Here is a 20,632-nt window from a genome sequence, read left to right as displayed (position 1 = left end):
TCTCCGTCCTTTCATTTGTCATTCGGGGCTGATTCCCGCAAAGCGCCGCCGTTCGGTCCGCGGAAAGTGGAGCAGTCGAGGATGGAAGCCGGCGCTGACAAACGGCCTTCGGTTTCAAGCGTGGCCGCACTCCATGTGGGGAACTTATTTGAGGCCGACCGGAATGCGGCAGAGGCGTATGAATATATGCGGGAACGTGCACTCGCTCACATGGACACGCACGGCGGCTTCCCGCCCGCAGCCTCCCGCACTGCTGGATGGGAAAAACATCGAATTGGAAGTCTAGCTTGCGCAGAGGTGATGAGACGTCCTGTGGAAACATCTGCCTCCTCCCCATCTGCAGCGCAGGGGTCCACCAATGTGTCCCGGCTCCTGCACGGACGTGGGTTTTATCCCGTTTCCTACTTTTTGTCCATTGAAAAACCAGCATGGAGGCGTCCGGTTGGACGTCTCCATCGCTTCCTCGCCCCGATTATCCCCTCGCTCCTCTTTCCTGACCGGGATGAAGCTCAGTATCGGGCCCAGAACGTCTGCAAGATCTGAGCACGAGTGGCGGAAAAGCAACACCAAAGTGTAATTCATTTCAGCAGAAAAAACTCAAATCTCACTGCAAAGCCTGAATTATTGCTCTTTGTATTTGTGCGTTTGCTTCATCTAAGTAGAGCATTCGGACATTTCAGCATTCGCCTTTTGCTCCGCAGGAAAGTGCATCACCAAGAGCTGGGTGTGCGACGGGGACCTGGACTGCGAGGACCGCTCCGACGAGGAAGCCTGCGAGTCCTCCGTCTGCAAACCGCCCAAATACCACTGCGCCAACGACTCGGCCGTCTGCCTCACCCCGGACAAGATCTGCAACGGCAAGGTGGACTGCAGCGACCGCTCCGACGAAGGCCCCATCTGTGGTGAGGCCGCTTTCTAACGTTTGGTGCAGGAGGTCACGTCTCGTCGGCGTTCCTGGCGGGTTGGAAACGCCGCCACTGAGGCCTATCCTTCGCCGGCGCTCGGCCGAGGAGGGAAAACATTCCTCTTTCAGTGATCGCCCGAGCGCAGACGTCGTGGCGATAAGTACTTGTAATTGATTTCTAACCATCTGCATTAGCATTAGAAGCACCCACCTTCTGGAAGGATCGATCCCGTCTGAGGAGAACATCTGGTGGATGCCAAGGGCGCCGCCATGTTGGAAAGCGTGCGGTTATTTGCCGTTATTTCGGCGTCGGCGTGTAGAAGCTGCGGGTCAGAGATGACTCACTTCTCAGTTGCAGACCGACTCGGTGGGCTTCGCTCCCACCTGAGGTGCTGCTCCTCTAATCCACGCCTTCCCGCTTATCATTAGATCATCACTATTTGCACCTTGACGGCGGCGAGCGGCGCCATGGTCAGTGCCGGTCATCTGGTCCGGGTCTCTGGCCGGGAGTCGGTTCGGGTCGCGGCCTCTCCTTGCTCGGCTACCCAAAGGGTTGCCACGGAGGTGAGCGAGACTGGAACGATCCGGTCCGACTCGTCCGAGGAGGCGCATAAAACCGGAGGCTCGGATCCTTTTTTAAATCTCCAAAAATGAAGCGTCATCCTCTCAGGACCGTCCTGGCTCCTTCCTCTCCCTGTGCAGTGGGCGCTAATCCTGCCGTGCTCTGACGTCCCCCCCTTACCTTCGCGCCGAGGCTGGGCGCCATGGTGATCCTACTGTATGGGATTATTTGGGGGCGGCTTCGGATATCAGGCCGGCAGCAGGTTCAGTGGAATCCACCGGTTGGAACCCAGCATTAAAAAATAACGGCCTTTTTCAGAATCCAAACACGTCGCTTTCCCGACATGGAAAAACCCAACCCAACTATCTATCTATCTATCTATCTATCTATCTATCTATCTATCTATCTATCTATCTATCTATCTATCTATCTATCTATCTATCTATCTATCTATCTATCTATCTATCTATCTTTTAACGTGTCATTTTTTTGATCGATGTAATCCTTTATTTTGATTTGTCACCTTACTGATTTATGCATCCATGAATGTGTTCTTTTTTATTCCCCGTCTGGTTGCGTCAGCCTCTCTTCTGTCTGGACGGTCAGGTGAGATGTAATTGCAGAGCCTGGATGATATAACGGACTGAAGGGAAGAGGGGAAAAAAAGCGATTTAAAAACACAGTTCCTGAGAGATTGTGGAGACGATCGCGGGGTAAAAATTTGTCCTTTTAGATTTCTGCAAAACAAGAAAACAACAAAGGGGAAAAAAAGAATTCTGATTTTATTTCCCGCCGCGCTGTTTCGGCGTTGGTGTCGGGACACCGACTCAAACACGGCATGACAACAGGCAGACAGGAAGCGACCGGAGATGTTTATTATCATCCGAAACAAAAGCAAAATCACGGCTCGGGAGCCGTTACAAGGGAAAAAACAAGAAGAAAAAGAGCTGCTGAATACAGAACTGTGAGGCAGGAAACAAACCAGAGCCGGACCGACCGGCGTGACACCAACTAGCAACCAAGACTAGCCTAACCTTAATCACATCTCTAACCTAACACTAACCCTGTCCAACCCAACCCAAATCCCAACACGTCTTTAACCTAGCCCTAACCCTAAAATAACCCCTCATCCAGCCCCAACCTAACTTAACCCAACCCTAACCTAACTAATCCGAACCCTAATCCTGCTTTAACCTAAACCAAACTAATCACAACCCTACACCTGAGCTAACTCTGAAGCCGACCTCACAAACACAGGGAGCAAAGCCGGTGGACGTGAAGATGAAGTGGAGTGGCAAGTCCCGGGAACAGGGAAACACAGTTTGCTGTGGTAGAAGAAGAAGTAGTAGAAGAAGAAGAAGAAGTAGTAGATGAAGTGGAAATAGTAGATGAAGTGGAAGTAGTAGAAGAAGAAGTAGTAGTAGAAGAAGAAGAAGTAGTAGTAGATGAAGTGGAAATAGTAGATGAAGTGGAAACAGTAGATGAAGTGGAAGTAGTAGAAGAAGAAGAAGTTGTAGAAGAAGTAGTAGATGAAGTGGAAGAAGTAGATGAAGTGGAAGTAGTAGAAGAAGAAGAAGTAGTAGAAGAAGTAGAAGTACTAGATGAAGTAGAAGTAGCCGTAGTCCTAGTAGAACGAGGGCAGGGTGTCTTGACCGCAGCTCATGGATCGGTCTTACACTTGTATGCTCATTGGTTGTTGCCCTTTAGCCAAAGGAGGACCAAACCCCGACCCGAGCAGGCCTCTCGGGAGAACGAGGGAGCTTCAAGCCAGAAGAAAGCTGTGGTTTTTATCCGCAAAAACTCCGCTTTCAGCGATAAGACCACCAAAATAAAGGAGCAGGGCTTTTGGATGTGGTCCTGCTGTGCTCGCTCCTCTTTGATTCCTTACAAGTGAGAAACTCTGGGGTATCGACGGGTGGCCCGCTGTTACAGCATGAGATGAAAATGAAAAATCACTTAAAAATCACCTTTGCACCTCGAAGGAGGAGGTCCTGGACTGATCTCAGCTGGCACATGCCGGGAAGGAGGACACATCTCCAACGGCTTTGACATGGCGCTGATGTTTGGGAACCAGGTGTTCATTCATTCGGTCCACGGTCCGGGTGGAAGAGGGCGTGAACATAGTCAGCCAAATCTCCAGAGCTGAGGTCCTGGGATCGAGAATAACGGCCAACGCTCTGGTTCTAGAATCACAGAAGATATCAGATGTTTGGATTCCTCCTCCGACGGCCTGTCTTCCATATGGTCGAGACTATTTTCTTTTCTCAACACAGAGCTGAGGATTCAAGGTTCACCGGTGAGATCTGGCAACCCATCTGGTATCTCCATCGGCGTCTCCAGCAGGATGGAGATGGATGCATGCATCCCCAAGCAAGAATTGATCGGTTCCCGTCCTGGACCGGCAGGAGAGGCTCGGAGAGGTGGTTCTCCTCAGATGGTGGAGGTGCTGATGCCTGTTAGCAGTACCTGCGGCGGCAGAGTAGAAACAAATTCACTGTGTGCAAATAATTGAACTTTTATTCACATGAAATGCAACTAAAGCCGTTTTTAAAATCAGAGAACGCCGCCGCCGTTTCGGGTTTCTCCTGCTCCGGGTTCTGGTAGGCGGTATGGCAGCTCTTCTCCCTGCTGTGAGGTCTCCTTCATCATGTAGTTACTACATCTCAGGTGTTTTTGTCCTTGCATGCTGGAGCTTTGGCGTGAAATGCTGGGTTTCACAGACGTGGACCTCCAGAGGTCAAAGCTGATGGACCAGACAGAGATGCCCTCAGGCGGCAAAGAGATCTCCTCAGACCGGCCGCTGTCTTGGAGCGCCCCTGGTTAACATCAAGGTTCCTTCTGTGGAGTGCTGGTTCTTCTAACATCTGCTCCGGCTCGACATCAGTCCGAGGGGTCGATGTCAGCCATATTAGCCGCTTTGGTGGACACGTGCCGTCGCTGCTGCTGAAGGTCCTGCCATGGAGGGGAGAGCGATGGGCGTGGCGGGCGTGAAAACAGGGTGCAAAGGACAAATAACGCGGCGGGACGAAGACGTCCGCCCGCAACATCTCCGCAACCTCAGGCGCATCGCAGAGGAAGGTCTACGAGAGGCCTCGCTCGGCACGCTGCAGACCTTCTGCACCTCACACCCTTTGTTCTTCCACCCCGGCGTGATCATGGAGGACGTCTTCCTTCTCACTCGGCTTTCAATGTGAAAACTTTCAGACTGACACGGCCGGCAATCAGCGGGAGCGTGACGGAGTCAGATATTAAGATGTCGCAGATCCAACGTCTTCTTTATTTAATCTCTTTGAGCCCTCCCTCCCTTTCTTCTCCCCGCTGACGCCGAGATCTTCTGCCTCCTTTCCATCTCAGATATGTGTCTGGTGGCCCGAGGCGGCTGCAGCCATCAGTGCACGGTGGCGCCGGGGAAAGGGGTGGTGTGTTCCTGTCCTCCCGGCCTTCACCTGGACTCCGGGAACAAGACCTGCGAGGTGGTGGACTACTGCAGCCGCCACCTGAGGTGCAGCCAGGTGTGCGAGCAGTACAAGACCACCGTCAAGTGCTCCTGCTATCCAGGATGGACGCTGGACCCGGACGGAGACGGCTGCCACAGCACGGGTAAGGGAGCGTCGTCCCTCCGCTCGGGGAGGACTATCGCGGTTCTCAGAGGGAACCTTCAGACATGGATCTGACCCTCAAACCATTTCAAAATAAATACCTGCATTTTTCTTACTTCACTCCCTTTGGTAATTCTCATTCGAAGATTCGGAGCACATTTGTGTGAATTTTCCATCTTGGTGTTATCATTTGAACCCAGGAGGAGCAGGGTCAGCATGGGGTTCCTCCAGCATGCAGGAGGTCCCCTGGAGACCCTGAAGGGTCCAGACATGTGGATGGAAGGTTGAGGGTTAGTTGTATATCTTTGTGTGAGCTGTGGCTGGGAGGGTGAGCGGCGGTCCATCCCTGTAAGTGTCTCCGTGCCGGGTTGCTGTCCGGTCCAGGGTCGGCCGGCCAGAGGGTCCGGGACGAGCTCCGGCCCTAGAACCAGCTCCAGATCCAGCTCCAGATCCAGATCCAGATCCAGCTCCGGCCAGGATGAGCGAAACTGATTATGAACAGATGAAATCATTTAATAATAATAATAATAATAATAATAATACATAGGATTTGTATAGCGCTTTTCATGGTACTCAAAGACGCTTTACAAGTGAATGACAGAAGACACAGGACATACAAGACAGAAGACACAGGACATACAAGACAGAAGACACAGGACATACAAGACAGAAGACACAGGACATACAAGACAGAAGACACAGGACATACAAGACAGAAGACACAGGACATACAAGACAGAGGACACAGGACATACAAGACAGAAGACACAGGACATACAAGACAGAAGACACAGGACATACAAGACAGAGGACACAGGACATACAAGACAGAGGACACAGGACATACAAGACAGAAGACACAGGACATACAAGACAGAAGACACAGGACATACAAGACAGAAGACACAGGACATACACGCAATTATTGGGAAAGGCTGTAGGTGTTGTGAGTGGTTTGGAAGAGGTGGGTCTCGAGGTTTTGTTTAAAGGATGACAGTGAACTGGACTCTCGGATGGCCGGGAGGAGGGAGTTCCAGAGGGCGGCGATGGCGAAGGCTCTGTCCGCCAGGGTGCCGTACATTTGGCGGTTAAACTTATTGTTCAGGCACATCGTTAGAATACCATGGAATCAAGAGACCAAGACATAACTTCTGTCAGCAGGAACTCAGTTACCCAGAGTTACTCAGTTACTTGGAGTTCCTCAGTTACTCGGAGGTACGGGGAGACCGAGAGGAGGTGCTCATGTTTGGAGCGTAGCTGTCTGGTTTCAAGGTGTTTACTACCAAACCAGCAGCAGATTAGCACCCAGTGTTATAATTAGCTTCAGTGTGTGTGTGTGTTTTCCTCTAATCCCACCTACCACTAAATCTGCACAGCGGAAGAAAAGGATTCTCGCCAAAGAGAAAATGTCTTAGTGGTTGTGAGCGAGCGCGTATTGGTGCAGGAGTGGTCGGACCCACGGCTCCCGGACCTCCGCGGGTGTCCGAGCGCTCGGATCTCGGGCGCGTTCTCACCTCCTGTCCCGGGCCCGACGGTCGAAGGCGCCGTATTTGACGTTCCTTAACTCCCATCTATTCTCCGGGTGGTATTGAATAATCTGTTGTATGAGCCTGTTCTACAGCTGCTTAAAATACAGTTCACACATGCTACCGGCCGGCGACGCTCAGATTTATGAACCCCCTTTTCATTACTCGCCTCTGTATTTTACCCCGAGATTGATGGCAGCCGCGTCTCTAATCACGCATTAAGGCGGGAAAAGAAAACGCCATTTCCTCCGCGGGCCGATCAGAATTTTACAGCCTCTTCATAAATCATAGCGTGCATGCAAACACAAACATTTCAATTTAATCTTGAGGGGGCTGTTATTGGATTCTTTGTGAAGTCCCAGGTGTATATCTGCTCGCCGCTTTTCCCCTTCGCGCATCCAAGTCATAAAAAGATTTGTGTGAAAAACCTGCGAGCGCAGATAAATTCTCCGGCGGAAGCGTGGCTCGTTAGTCCGGAGTGTCATTGAGGCAAGGGCGCCATTTTAATTGCACTTGTGCGCCGCATTTATTTTTCCCGAGCAGGATTTACCGCGGAGTCGATGCGGAGTTGTGCGGCGATAAGGCGCGTCAGAAGAAACGCCCGCCTCGGAAGGACGGCGTACGTGGGATTTCATCACGTGGGTTAATCCTTCTGAACGTGTGCCTTATAAGCCGCAAGCAGAAACATCTGGCTGATTCAAGCAAACCTTGGAAGAGAAATGAGGCCGGTGCGAAATCGGGAGGGGGTTTGCGCCGACGAGTCCCTCGGAAAAAAAAAAACGACAAGTCGTGATTGTACTTTAGCGGGAAATAAAAACGACGATCGCGGCGTTTGGTTTGGCTGCCGCGGCTCCTGATAGGTTTGAACGATATCTGGAACGTTCCTCCTCAGCTAACGCTTCTGGAATCCATCTGATGCAGCGTTTCAGATGCTTCAAGTCATCTGGAAGACAGATGACAGAGTCATTGATGACTGAGTGTGATCGAGGGAGCTCTGGAAGTATAAAAAGTAGAATTACGGTCTTCTTTATCATCCTGGAGTGACTCTAAGTCCGTCATGTGATCCAGGACCGCCGTGACAGAGCGGGTGGCGTGATGCGGTTTCCAGATTGAAGTGAACACCGTGCTTCCGTTGGGTCGTCCGTACGCCCGGCCTTCATCTGAGCCTTTTAATGACGGCAGCGATGCTGGAGTGATGGGGCGAGATGGTCTGGGTGGCATTGGGGGGTAGGGAGGGTCAGGGTTAGGGGTTAAGGTTGAGGTTAATTGGAGAAAATTGGGAAAATGGCCCCCCATGAGAGAGGGTTAGAGTTAGTGTTTGCGGATGACATTGTGATCTGCAGTGAGAGCAGACAACAGGTAGAAGAACATCTAGAGAGGTGGAGGTATGCTCTGGAAAGGAGAGGAATGAAAGTGAGTCGCAGCAAGACAGAATATATGTGTGTGAACGAGAGGAACTCGGGTGGAACGGTGAGGCTACAGGGAGTGGAGATCAAGAAGCTGGAGGATCTCAGGTACTTGGGGTCAACAGTCCAGAGCGTAGGAGGGTGTGGAAAAGAGGTGAAGAGACGGTCCAAGCAGGTTGGAATGGGTGGAGAAAAGTGTCGGGGGTACCAAGAGATGGAAGATCATTAGGACAGGAATGGTGGACAGGAAAGGTGTACAAGACAGTGGTGAGACCAGAGATGATGTTTGGACTAGAAACTGTTACAATGACCAAAAGACAGCAGGCAGAACTAGAGGTTGCAGAGATGAAGATGTTGAGGTTCTCTTTGGGAGTGACCAGGATGGAGAGGATCAGGAATGAGTCTATCAGAGGAACAGCACATGTTAGATGTTTTGGAGAGAAGGTCAGAGAAGCCAGACGGAGATGGTTGGGTCATGGACAGAGGAGGGATGGAGAATATATTGGTAGACGGATGCTGGAATTGGAGCTGCCAGGCAGGAGGTCTGGAGGAAGACCAAAGAGAAGATTTATGGACGCAGTGAGAGAAGATATGAAGGTAGTTGGTGTGAGAGAGGAGGATCCAGAGAATAGGGTTAGATGGAGAAAGTGGATTTACTGTGGTGACACCTGAAGGGAAAAGCCGAAAGAAGAAGAAGAAGAAGGAGGAGAAGAAGAAGTAGAAGAAGTAGAAGAAGAAGAAGAAGAAGAAGAAGAAGAGGCCCCCCATGAGAGAGCGAGTGAACATTGTCCGTCCTTGTTTGCGTCCCTGCCGTTGACTGGCCGCCGGTCCAGGGTGAGTCCTGCCTCCCGCCTGATGACGGCTTGGATCGGATGCTGTCTATGACCTGGTTAGAAGAGGCACCAAGCGTCTCGGGGATGAACATCCAGCGGTTCTGTGCCGTACGGACTCGCATTAAATTCCATCTTATGTCGTTTGAATTTAAAGTAGGTACGGCTGTTCGGCACCAGAACCGATTGGTCTGAGATGGATGGCGAGGTTGGAGAGAGGAAGTTTGGATATTCAGACTAATCTTTTGAATTCACCATGTGGAAAAAAAAGGCAGGGAATTTGAGACGGCGGTGGATTTATGGGTTTATCTACGGCGGCAAACGGTATTATTTTCCGAGTTAATGATCTGAATCAGGGATGATTGTCCTGCGTTTTCCTTCCCATAATTAAATACCGTGTCGGGACCGGACGGGGTTGGGGGGTTGATTTCCTCATTTACTGGATGGATCGGAGGCCGGCGCCCCCGTACCCGCCGGGCCCCTGGAAAGACCTGACGGGAAGTGTGTTCGCATCCGTCGGCCAATCACGGGGGCCGAGCGTGGTCACGTGTCCCCCTCGGCAGGCGGCTCTCCGGCAAATAGCCGATCCCGATTAGAAAGGCCGGCGACAAAGAAGGCCGACGGTGAGCTTGACGAGGCCGCGACCAGGAGGGGTTTGATGGCGGGTGATGAAGAGACATTTTACCAAAATGGCTTTCCCTTTTGGAAAATAAATAAGTGCGCAAAGAAAAAAAAAATGTTACCGGTCTTTTCTCGGTAGCCGCGGAGCGTCGGCTCAAGAACAAGAAAATAAAAAGGCACTCAGGGGACTTTGGGCGGTTGAGATTCAAACGGTGCAATTCTATTGCCCTCATTCATCCTTTCGTCTTACAAAAGCAGGTTCGAGTGCATTCGGACCCGACGGCCGCCCGAACGTCCGCTCACACTGCCGCCTGCACTCTGTAGGCCACCAAACACACACCAATAAATTAAATCCCCGAGATATTTTCTTTCATCAGGAAAAGAAAAACAAATCACAGCAAAAGATGTTGTAACTTCTGTCTGACGGGGGCTTTAAGTCTCAGGAGAGATCACGTCCAGGCACTCTGGTAGATATCTCTGCAACACTTGATTCTGCACAGCGCAGCAGCAAAATGAGATTTAGCCTCCGGTAATTTCACCATTAACACCTGCGTTTGCTGAGGCTCTGCAGGTCACAGCCGCATCGCAGACACTGGCGGGTTTGCTTCGGTTAATCTAAACCAAAACTGCTTCTGTCAGCGCACACCTTTATGTCACTCAGTGTTAATAGACACAGAGATTTATTTAGCCAGCACACACACAAACACACACACACACACACACACACACGGTACTCTCATGGTAATTTGGTGAGGAAGCTGTTGCAGCCCTCCTGCCGTTTGTTGTGGTTAGCAGTTAGCGGTTAGCACTCCCGCCTCACAGTGAGAAGGTCTGCGGGTCAGTCTCCCTGCGCTAGTCCACCGGATCTTCGGTTTCCTCCTCCAGTGTGGAAACATGCAGTGGGTCAACGCGAGTTTCTACAGTGAAGATAAGTTTTGAGCGAGTGACTGGACGGCCGGATGATTCCCGATCCCGGTTCACCCGATCCTCGGGGCGCTGAGATCGGCCAATCCTGAATGACTGAATGGTGAGGAGATAATTTCTTGGCGCGTGACGACGGCATTGCAATGTGACCCGGCTGGACGTCACAGAAAGGAGCAGAGGTCGGAGGGCAGGAACAGGTCGTACGTCTGGGAAGGCAAACAAAGAAGGCCGGGATAGACGGAGGTCAGGGCACAAAGGACTCGTGCACGACTAGACTGATACCGCTCCTGAACGACTTCGCGCGCATTGATTTGATAGCGTCTGGGACACGTCTGGGCCGCGACCGCCGACGCTTGCGATGCGGAACAAGTGTCCGCCGGTTCCAGATGAGAGCGCCGGGCCGTCGCAGTCGACATCGGCACAATGCGGCGCGATGCGGCGGGGATGCGATGTGTTCGGATCCGCGGCGGCGAACAGAGATGTGATCGACAACTCGCTCCTCCGAAGGTCACAGCAGCGAGTTGTTACCGCGACAAAACAACTGATGAGGTGTTAAATGGGATAATCATCACACACATCTTGTTTTTCTCTTCAGTACCATCAAGTTCCTTTGTGTGGCGTCACGATTCTTTATGTGGGCTCCGCGGTGCCGGACGCCATTCGGCTCATCGGCGTTTGAGCTCCGCCACGAGATCCTCTCCCATACGTTCCTCCGTGGGACGGCGTGGCTTCGGCGTGTCCGACAGGCCGACAGACGGTGGACGGACAATCGGTCGGTAGAACTTGGATTTAAGGGCGAGCACAGCATGCATTTTCCAGGAGTTTGCAGTGAGGCGAGGCAGGCGAAGGAGGCTGCGGGCGGGGAGGGGGAGCTGTGTGTCGGCAGAAAGATGCATTTCAGCCTCCAAATGAGTTTTTGAAAAGGACGACACCCGGGGATGAAGACTAGGGACGTGTCTCAGAGATTGAGTTTAATGACTCGGGGTTGATGTGGGATTTGGACAAACGTTGCCTCGGCCGCACCTTCGGCGCACGGCGCCCGGCCCATGATTTCCGGATGGATTGTTGGCGCCGCTCCCCGACAACGACATCTACCACCGCTTGAGAGTTGTTCCGAAGGTCACTGGATCCTTGGAGATTGGCTTGACGATCTCAGAGTCGGGGTGGTCCGATTGACACGGCTCAAAAGTTCTCTTCCCGGTCAGGTCCTTCTCAGAGGTGGTCTTGGAGGTACTATTTGTGGAGGCCTTTGAAAGGGTGGTGTATCCAGGAGAAGGACTCAGGGAATAGATATGCTGGGGACCCACGGGCGACGGGGCTGTTGAAGGTGGAGTGAGATGTCGGGAATGTCGGGGATAAAAAAAGAGTGACGACACGGTCGGTCGCTCCGTCTCCGACAGCTCTTCCTCAGTGCCTGCGTCACTCTGAGAGACGTATGTTCAATTTCATTTCTGAAAACCAATGAAATGATTTTCCTGAAATCTCTCCCTGCGGGTCAGAAACCCATGAAACCATCTGCTTTGAAAAGCAGCCAAACAAAGAGGAACTCCAAAAGTCAAAGTGCTTCTTGTACATTCGAGGCTGCATTTCCAGCAGGGTCAGGCATCACCGGTGTCGCACCTGGACAATTTTACAGACCGACCGGCAAACAAGGGATAACATTTTTTGATATACTTATTTTTAGTTATTTTCCAAAACTCCCATCGACTAGTCGGCCCCAGCTTGCCTCCTTTACAATGACAAGATTGCCCCCGGACACCGCATGCCTCGAGTTGGCCAGAAGGAGGACGACAACATCGCGTCCTCCCTCTGGTGGAGGCGCATCACTGCCACGTTGCTCGCCGCTGCTGTTCCACGCAGTCCTGCTCCTAATCCGGCCCTGCAGACCGCAGCCAAGGGCGGTGACGGTCTGTCCAACAAACCCAGAATGTCTGGTCTCAACTTACATTTTGACGGGTAATTGACTATTCGGAGATCGCGATCCACTCCTTGTGGTTTGGAAACAGAGTCCGGGTTGCGTTCGGCACAGTGGACGGCGTGGCCCGGGTCGATTCCGTGTCGGAAAGTCCAGGCGCTGAAGTATTGGTGACGCGACAAATCAATCTCCGAAGCTGCTCGGTAGAGGTCAAAGCCTCCTACCTCAATAAACCGCAAGCCTGGACTCGAAAGTGCCTCGCAGGCGCAGAAGTGTCTGGTCTCTCAGGAGCTGCAACAATCTGGTGCCCATCCATCAGCGTAGCGGGAACTCTTATTCTCCCGATAAGAGTGGGCCGCTCGGCTCGGCGTCGGAAGTTCTTCCCGTAATGAAGCTGCCTCCTGAGGACGCCCTTCTCCCGGGCGAAGGCAGCTGCCGCACCGTCCAGAGGAAAGACGAAGTGGGAGGTCCTGTCGGTAGAGCCAATACCCACGATGGTAATCCGGGGCGGGCCAGAGCGAGCGGCGATGTCTCTTCGGGGCGTTGCTCGCCGGCCACTCGGGCCTCCCGATGGTTTTTATGCCCTTTCTCCTCCACGCCGCGGTGGTGATGAGTCTGCCGGGGTGAAGAGCCTCTCTCAGCCGCTGGGAGAAGAAAAAGAAACGATGGCTCACTGTGTCTAAAAACAGCGAGGATAAACCCCTGCCATGGTTGTGACACTAGAACTCCTTTCTGCCTGAAATCACCACCTGATGTTCAGTCAGGCTCACCAAGGCGTCGGGTGTTTAATCAACATGGAGGTCTCGGGAGAGGAAACATGGCTACAGTTTGTAAAGGCGTGTCCTGTCCTACGTATGAGCGCATTTTCCAGAATCACCAGTTGTTCTTGTGGAAATGCCATAAACCCTTTCATGTGATTTTTAAAATTGAACAAGTTGACATCCAGCTCACTGGCAACTCAAAGGGAGCTTAAAACTCAACCCAAACAAATATACTGCTCAAAAAAATAAAGGGAACACTTGAACAACACAATGTAACTCCAAGTCAATCCCACTTGTGTGAAATCATAGTGTCCACTCAGGAAGCAACACACATTCATTTGGACTTGTTTTCAGGACATTACATCAAAGTTGGATCAGCCTGGAGTTTGTTTTTACACTTTAATTTGGAGTGTGATTCCTAATCCAGACCTCCATGGGTTGATACGATTGATTTCCATGGATCATTTTGGTGTGATTTTGTTGTCAGCACATTCAACTGTGTAAAGAGCAAAGTATTTCATAAGAATATTTCATTCATTTAGATCTAGGATGTGTTTTTGAAGTGTTCCCTTTATTTTTTTGAGCGGTGTATATAGACGTATTTGTAATGTATTTTCAGGCTTGGATAATCAGAAGATGATTCTGCAACAAAGAGGCTGCCCTTTAAACTTGCGGGCTGTTTTAAAGTGATTAGAACTAGTTTCTCGGCACTTCATTAACAGTTAAAGGCGCCGCTTCCCAGAGAAGTACTTGTGTTTGCGGCGCAGCGTGGCTGCCGTGTTCCTGGGTCTGTCGCAGGAGCGCCGTTGTTTCCTTTTAAAGGTCACAGCTTGTCAGGCGCTGTAACACACCTTCACACAATGCTTGCGACATGATGTTGCACACGCCAATTAACAACTCACGCCCGCCGCCGCCGCCGGATAACAAGATGTTTGCCTGGCGCCTCTGTCCTCGCTCAGATCCCTTCGAGGCTTTCATCATCTTCTCCATCCGGCACGAGATCAGACGCATAGACCTTCACAAGAGGGACTACAACCTTCTGGTGCCGGGGCTGAGGAACACCATCGCCCTGGACTTCCACTTCAACCACAGCCTCCTCTACTGGACCGACGTGGTGGAGGACAAGATCTACAGGGGGAAGCTCTCGGAGTCAGGAGGTAGACACACACACACACACACACACACACACAGACGTCGTTCGCCATGGTCCTCACAGGGAGTCGACGATGGAAAAAACCTTAAAGGTTTAAGTTGAAACTCCACCAAACAATCAGAACCATTAACGTTCCATCGTCACATGGAAACGCTGTAGAAACCTTCCCAGGTAGATGTTGAAGGACGCTCAGAAGTGTCCGATGAAAACGTCTGAAGATCCATCAGACGTGAGTCGATGCCTCGACGGGAGGCTGTTGTGTGAAACTTCAGCGGTTCTTCTGGGGCCAGTAAGAGGTTCAGAAGCTCCGATGACAGATTTACTGTGGCGTTTAGGCTGACGGAGCCCTCAGGAAACGACGTTTGGGTTATGAAGTAGCGTCTTCTGCATATTTCCTCTGTCCTTTCACGAAGTATTCTGTGGTCTCACTCGCCTGCCGATGTCTCCTCAGGGGTGTCGGGGATCGAGGTGGTGGTGCAGCACGGCTTGGCCACCCCGGAGGGCCTGGCCGTGGACTGGATCACGGGGAAGCTCTACTGGATCGACAGCAATCTGGACCAGATTGAGGTGGCCAAGCTGAACGGAGACATGCGCACGACGCTGATAGCGGGAGGCATGGAGCATCCGCGGGCCATCGCCCTCGACCCGGGCCAAGGGTATGTCCTGCGCCGCCACGCCAGCGGACAGCTGGAGTTTAGATGGAAACATGAAGTCACGGAGGGGTTGACGGGTACAACAGATGTCTTCTCGTGGGAAAGGAAAGTGCCTTTACTGCCTCGCTGTCCATAAAAACTGAAAAAAATCAGCATCGATAACCCAGAGTGGACAGGAAATCGAGGTGGCGTTTATTGAGAATCCGTACCTGAAATCTGAGTGAAATTCTCCCAGATTTAGAGTAAGTGCCGATTAGCCTCGGCCGAGAACGTCCACGCTCGGGATCTGAGCGGCGGCGAGGAGCCGTCCGGAAACACCTCCCGCTGACCCGCGGCCGGGATTCAACGGGGAGAACGGAAAAGTCAATCGCAATCAATAAGGACGAGGCGGTTCTGTGCACGGCTCTGATCACGGATGTGACGAGGGATTTGAAAGGATCCACGGCTCTTCTGTGGATGATGTGCGACCTTCATGTCCCGTGGAACCCCGGCTCCTGCCATGCGCCCGTTCGCCGCCGTCCTCCGGGACCCGGACATGAATTATCTGTCTTTCCTCACGATCACCCTTTAATTCTTCAGCCGGCGACTGAAAAAAGTTCAGACCTGCTCTGGTCTTCTCGGAGCGCCTGAATCTACCAGGGTTCCTGCATGTCTCTTCTATCGTCACACCGCAAACTAAACTGCACAACATTTTTTTGGGACTCACCACAAACTGTGCAGCTCCTCTGCAGACCCGTCACGAAGAACACCAAAGATCACAAGTCATCTCCAGCGTGCACTAACCGCTCTACATGCCTTCCTGCTAAAATGTTAAATTGCGCCTCCGTCAGTAGAGCATCCGTACCCTCGGTTCTTCTGGAGGAGGGAGGGGCTGAAACGTTGAGCTTCAAGATCCATCTGCATTAGATAGTCTTCGACTATTCTGACACATCTCAGAAAGGCTGACTGAGTAGATCTTTGTTGTCGCGAGTCCAATTCAAATGTGCGTTTGCGCTCAGCAGCGATTCGATCCCAAAGTGCCCACGAGCAAAGTCGGTGTCCTTCAGCAGAACCATGGACCTCTGATGGCTCCTTATGAGCAGCACATCGCCTTGCATCGCAGCCTCCACCCTGAGTGTGTGTCGGTGTGTGTGTGGTTGAATGACACCAAAGCGTCCTTGTCCAGACGGGTTTGGCACACACACACACCCACACACACCAGCCGCCTCTTTAATCTTGTATTTCCCTGTGTGGAGAGAAAATGAAAAGGCAGAGAATAAAGGCGTGTGAATGACGGCCCTCAGAGGTCTCTTCATGTAGATCCGGCTCTTTGTGAAGGAAGCCTGGCCTCCATGTTCCTGGTGACCATGTCCGCCCTCACGCTTGTAGAGTCCCCTTCTCCTTTGAGACACTCATATTTGCCTTATGTGCTTCCCATTTCATCATTTCATATCGTTGTTGTGAAAGAAGGATCGGAACGTGAGCCGTCGGCCTCACGGCTGCTAGCTGCTAGCCGCTAAGCTCTGCGTTCGTCCTCCCTGGATGTCACATCCTGGATGATTTTTTTCCTGCATCTGGAGTGCACGTGAGACGCGCACATCGCTGCAAAAAGCAAACCGTCGGATGTTATTTTTCTCCGATTTAAAATCAGAGCCCCTCTCGTGTTGCAACCATGATACTTGTCAAAAGTGTCACGGCTGGGCAAACACGTTACTTTGATTTAGTTTTACCGTAAGTGATGGATAAATATATCCGGCGGTTCGCCTGCCGAATCTTCTCTGATGTCACGGGGTCGGAGGTCACGTCAGGCTACGGGAAAAGGGAAAGCGATCCCTTTCTCGCGCCGCATCAGATCCTGGCTGAATTATTTACATGTCAGATACTTGGCTTGCATCAGCGGCAGATTTTCAAGTTGTAGTTGCTCATCTTCAGATTACGCTCCGCATCCATCCTCTGCATCTCCAGTGACCCTGCGCCGGACTGACGTTTAACAAATAACAAGCAAGTCAAAGCAGAAAGATAGAAAATTCAATACGTCTGACGTAAACTGTGGTCAAGTCTCGCAATATAACGGTGTTTTCTGTATGATAAGTAAACAGGGATATGTGAACAGGGATGCTAACTTTAGCTTAAGTTGGTCAAAACCAATACGAGCACCATATAAGTAACTGTTAATAATACAGGGTTAACGTGCACGTGTGCCCATCTCCAAAGATAAGTTCCCAAAGCGGAGGCGAGGGTTTGCGGAGGAAGCTTCCTCTCGGCCGTCTGCCGCCCACCAGGACCGGCATCTGGATCCATGCTTTTAGCCACGCCAGGATTCCTGGGTTTCTTTTTGGGCTCCATGTGGTTGAACGCTCTCTCCTGGCAAAGGAGTTTATTTTCCCCGGCCAACATCTGGCTGGATTTTGACTCCGGCTGAAGAAAGATCTGGTTCTGCTGTCTGGCCCACTGTGCCGCCCGCAAGTAAAATACTAAAATAGATGTTAGCATGTGTTTTAGCATCTGGAGGTTTTCAGGTACTTAGGGTCAACAGGCCAGAGCGTAGGAGAGTGTGGAAAAGAGGTGAAGAGACGGTCCAAGCAGGTTGGAATGGGTGGAGAAAAGTGTCAGGGGTGCCAAGAGATAGAAGAACATCGACCGGAATGGAAGGGAAGGTGTACAAGACAGTGGTGAGACCAGCGATGATGTTTGGACTAGAAACCGTTCCAATGACCAAAAGACAGCAGGCAGAACTAGAGGTTGCAGAGATGAAGATGTTGAGGTCCTCTTTGGGAGTGACCAGGATGGAGAGGATCAGGAATGAGTCTATCAGAGGAACAGCACATGTTAGATGTTTTGGAGAGAAGGTCAGAGAAGCCAGACTGAGATGGTTGGGTCATGGACAGAGGAGGGATAGAGAATATATTGGTAGACGGATGCTGGAATTGGAGCTGCCAGGCAGGAGGTCTGGAGGAAGACCAAAGAGAAGATTTATGGACGTCGTGAGAGAAGATATGAAGGTAGTTGGTGTGAGAGAGGAGGATCCAGAGAATAGGGTTAAATGGAGAAAGTGGACTCGCTGTGGCGACCTCTGAAGGGAAAAGCCCAAAGGAGAGGAAGAATCTGTCACAGGGGTGCAGGACATGTATGACCGAGACAAAGTGATGATTGAGACGTTTTGGACACGAACAAAGGAGTGTTCATGTCCAAACCATGGTGAAGATCTGGTTAGAAGGTTGCTGAAGGTGAAGTTTCCAGGCAATGAGGTCTGGAGGAAGACCAAAGAGAAGATTTATGGACGTAGTGAGAGAAGATATGAAGGTAGTTGGTGTGAGAGAAGAGGATCCAGAGAATAGGGTTAGATGGAGAAGGTTGACTCGCTGTGGCGACACCTGAAGGGAAAAGCTGAAAGAAGAAGATGTTTGCACTTGTGTGGTCTGGACCTCCTCTGCAGGAGCAGATGATCGGTCCTGAAAGGTGGCGTTCCCTCTCTGACGGACGGTCCGTGTCGCTGACGCAAATACGCTTTTTTCATCATTTTCAGGATCTCTTTGTTTCATTTTGAGTCTTTTGTTTTTTATCGTCCTTCGCTCCTCCTCCGGCTTCACCCGCTCCAGCCCCTGGAGGAATCAGAACAATGGTTTTTCAGCCAACCGCGCTCTGAAGAAGTGCTGCGCCAAACGGGCGATGAAAAACACAATCTAATGTTTTATTTGGACTCTTTGCAAATCGGTGCATTACTTCCGGGCTATAAAGTGCAAAGATAGGCAGACATCGTACAAATGAGCCGTAATGATGAATAAACTCTGGCGGAGCGAGGGGAACATTAGCATTTATTGTATTTGCTGTTGGTGCCTCCTCGGTATTTAACTCCCGGTAGTTATTCCAGATAAATCCCGGTGACAGCGAGCCGGGGGAAGCGCACTCAGGCCAGGATATTTCAGATTAAGGCAAAACCCGGGCATTCCTCAAATCAATTTAGAAGCCTTAAGTAAAAAGTAATCTGCTCACGCTCGCCCCAGTAGTATCCCCTCGCATGGCGGCGGCGGGGCTGCGCCGCAAGGAGGCTGCAGAGAAGGATTAATGGGCGCTTTGGAGCCTAAAGGTGCAGCTCCATTCCGGGGCAGTAATTCTAATCTAATTATGTGGATCCACTCATTGATCGGAGCGGCCTTATCAAGTGAAAGAAGGCCATTGATCTGAGCAGGGCGTTTCGTCATGTCGGCCTCGGCTCCCCTTCGCTCTGCGGATGTTTTTGGACCTACTTGCAAACGATGTGAACTCCTGTCCTCCCGGCTCCGGGGTCACGTCTTCGTCCATTGACCGGCGTCCAAAACAGCTGTATATGTTTGCGCTGACAGCTGCTGTTTTCTCCTCACAGCATCCTCTTCTGGACCGATTGGGATGCCACCTTCCCGCGCATCGAGGCGGCGTCCATGAGCGGAGGTGGTCGGCGCATCGTGTTTAAGGACATGGAGATCGGAGCCTGGCCCAACGGACTCACACTGGATCACCTGGAAAAGAGGATTATTTGGACGGATGCGCGGTAACCATGCATTGTATCCCTGCTCATAGTGATGTCCGACGCATTCGGGCCGAGCGGCACCTGAAATGACCCGCTGAGGAATCCTCCCGCTCCCAGTTTTTGGAGGTGGATGTCGTCGTAGCTCCGAATGGCCACCGTTGTTTGTGTTCTGCAGCCCCATTGGCTCTCATCCTTCTCGGTCCAAGAAGGCTCTTCTATCGATCTCTAATATTGATCTCAAAACTCAGCTTTTTTTTAGGAAAATACCGACAAATCCTCAGGAGCAATTTCCCCCTCGGGGACGGATAAACCATTCTGATCGGGATCGATTCTGATGGGGAGTGCCAGGGGGATGGTGACGATCCTTTTAGCAGGGGTCATCCTATTTAGACAGATGTACCAGCGTCGGATATCTCGGTCCGCCTGTAGCCGCAAAACACCCGGGTCTGCAGAAGAGCTTCAGTTGGCTTCTGTCCGTCTGTTCGACAGCTCCGACGCCATTTTCTCTGCGCTCTACGACGGCAGCGGCGTCATCGAGATCCTCAGGGGCCACGAGTACCTGTCCCACCCCTTCGCCGTGTCGCTCTACGGAGGGAACGTCTACTGGACGGACTGGAGGACCAACACTTTGGCCAGAGCCAACAAGTGGACCGGGCAGAATGTCACAGTCATCCAGAAGACCAGCGCTCAGCCTTTTGACTTGCAGATATTCCACCCCAGCAGGCAGCCTCGAGGTAAGGACACCCTGACCGGCCCTTCACCGAAGGTGAGAAGCTCAGCCTCCTCTGGCACTGCTGCTTTGTGTGCTTCAAGCTGAAGCTCGGCTCTATAAAATTGTCACGAGACGGAGGGCGGGTTGGGCAGGGAACCACAACACCAAGGCTGAAATCAGGTCAGAACTCTTTATTTAGGCAGGGCAGGACGAGGGGGACATGGTGGGCCGAGTTACAGGGTAAGGGTCACACACAGGCAGGGTGTCTGGCAATTCCCTGGCCCCGAGGCAGAGTCGCACAAGGCTGGGTCTCAGGAAGGGTCCCTGGCAAAGTCACAGGAAGGGTCCCACAATCCTCCAGCCCTAGGCAGGGTCTCAGGAAGGGTCCCAGGCAGAGTTTCAGAAAGGGTCCCATAATCCTCCAGCCCTAGGCAACGTCTCAGGAAGGGTCGCAGGCAAGTCACACAAGGCTGGGTCTCAGGAAGGGTCCCAGGCAAAGTCACAGGAAGGGTCCCACAACCCTCCAGCCCTGGGCAGGGTCTCAGGCAGGGTCACAGGAAGGGTCACAGGCAGAGTCATG

At 51.8% G+C, this 20,632-nt stretch overlaps 1 protein-coding gene across 1 annotated transcript in view; it reads left to right on the top strand.

The window, feature by feature from the left end:
* Positions 1-20,632, top strand: part of lrp1bb (low density lipoprotein receptor-related protein 1Bb) — a 205,622-nt gene that overhangs the window by 78,171 nt on the left and 106,819 nt on the right. Inside the window, exons 21-26 of the mRNA XM_086144762.1 lie at positions 702-902; positions 4,821-5,066; positions 14,008-14,205; positions 14,653-14,857; positions 19,197-19,361; positions 19,830-20,074. Coding sequence (XP_086000888.1) covers positions 702-902; positions 4,821-5,066; positions 14,008-14,205; positions 14,653-14,857; positions 19,197-19,361; positions 19,830-20,074 — 1,260 coding nt within the window. The remainder of the gene's footprint in view (positions 1-701; positions 903-4,820; positions 5,067-14,007; positions 14,206-14,652; positions 14,858-19,196; positions 19,362-19,829; positions 20,075-20,632) is intronic.

The sequence above is a fragment of the Fistularia commersonii genome, chromosome 4, assembly GCF_037954325.1.
Source record: "Fistularia commersonii isolate RoL2024-O1a breed Wild chromosome 4, RoL_Fcom_v1.0, whole genome shotgun sequence".
Lineage (NCBI taxonomy): Eukaryota > Metazoa > Chordata > Actinopteri > Syngnathiformes > Fistulariidae > Fistularia > Fistularia commersonii.
Note: the sequence above shows the minus strand (reverse complement) of the source record. Positions and strands in the feature narration are given on the sequence as shown.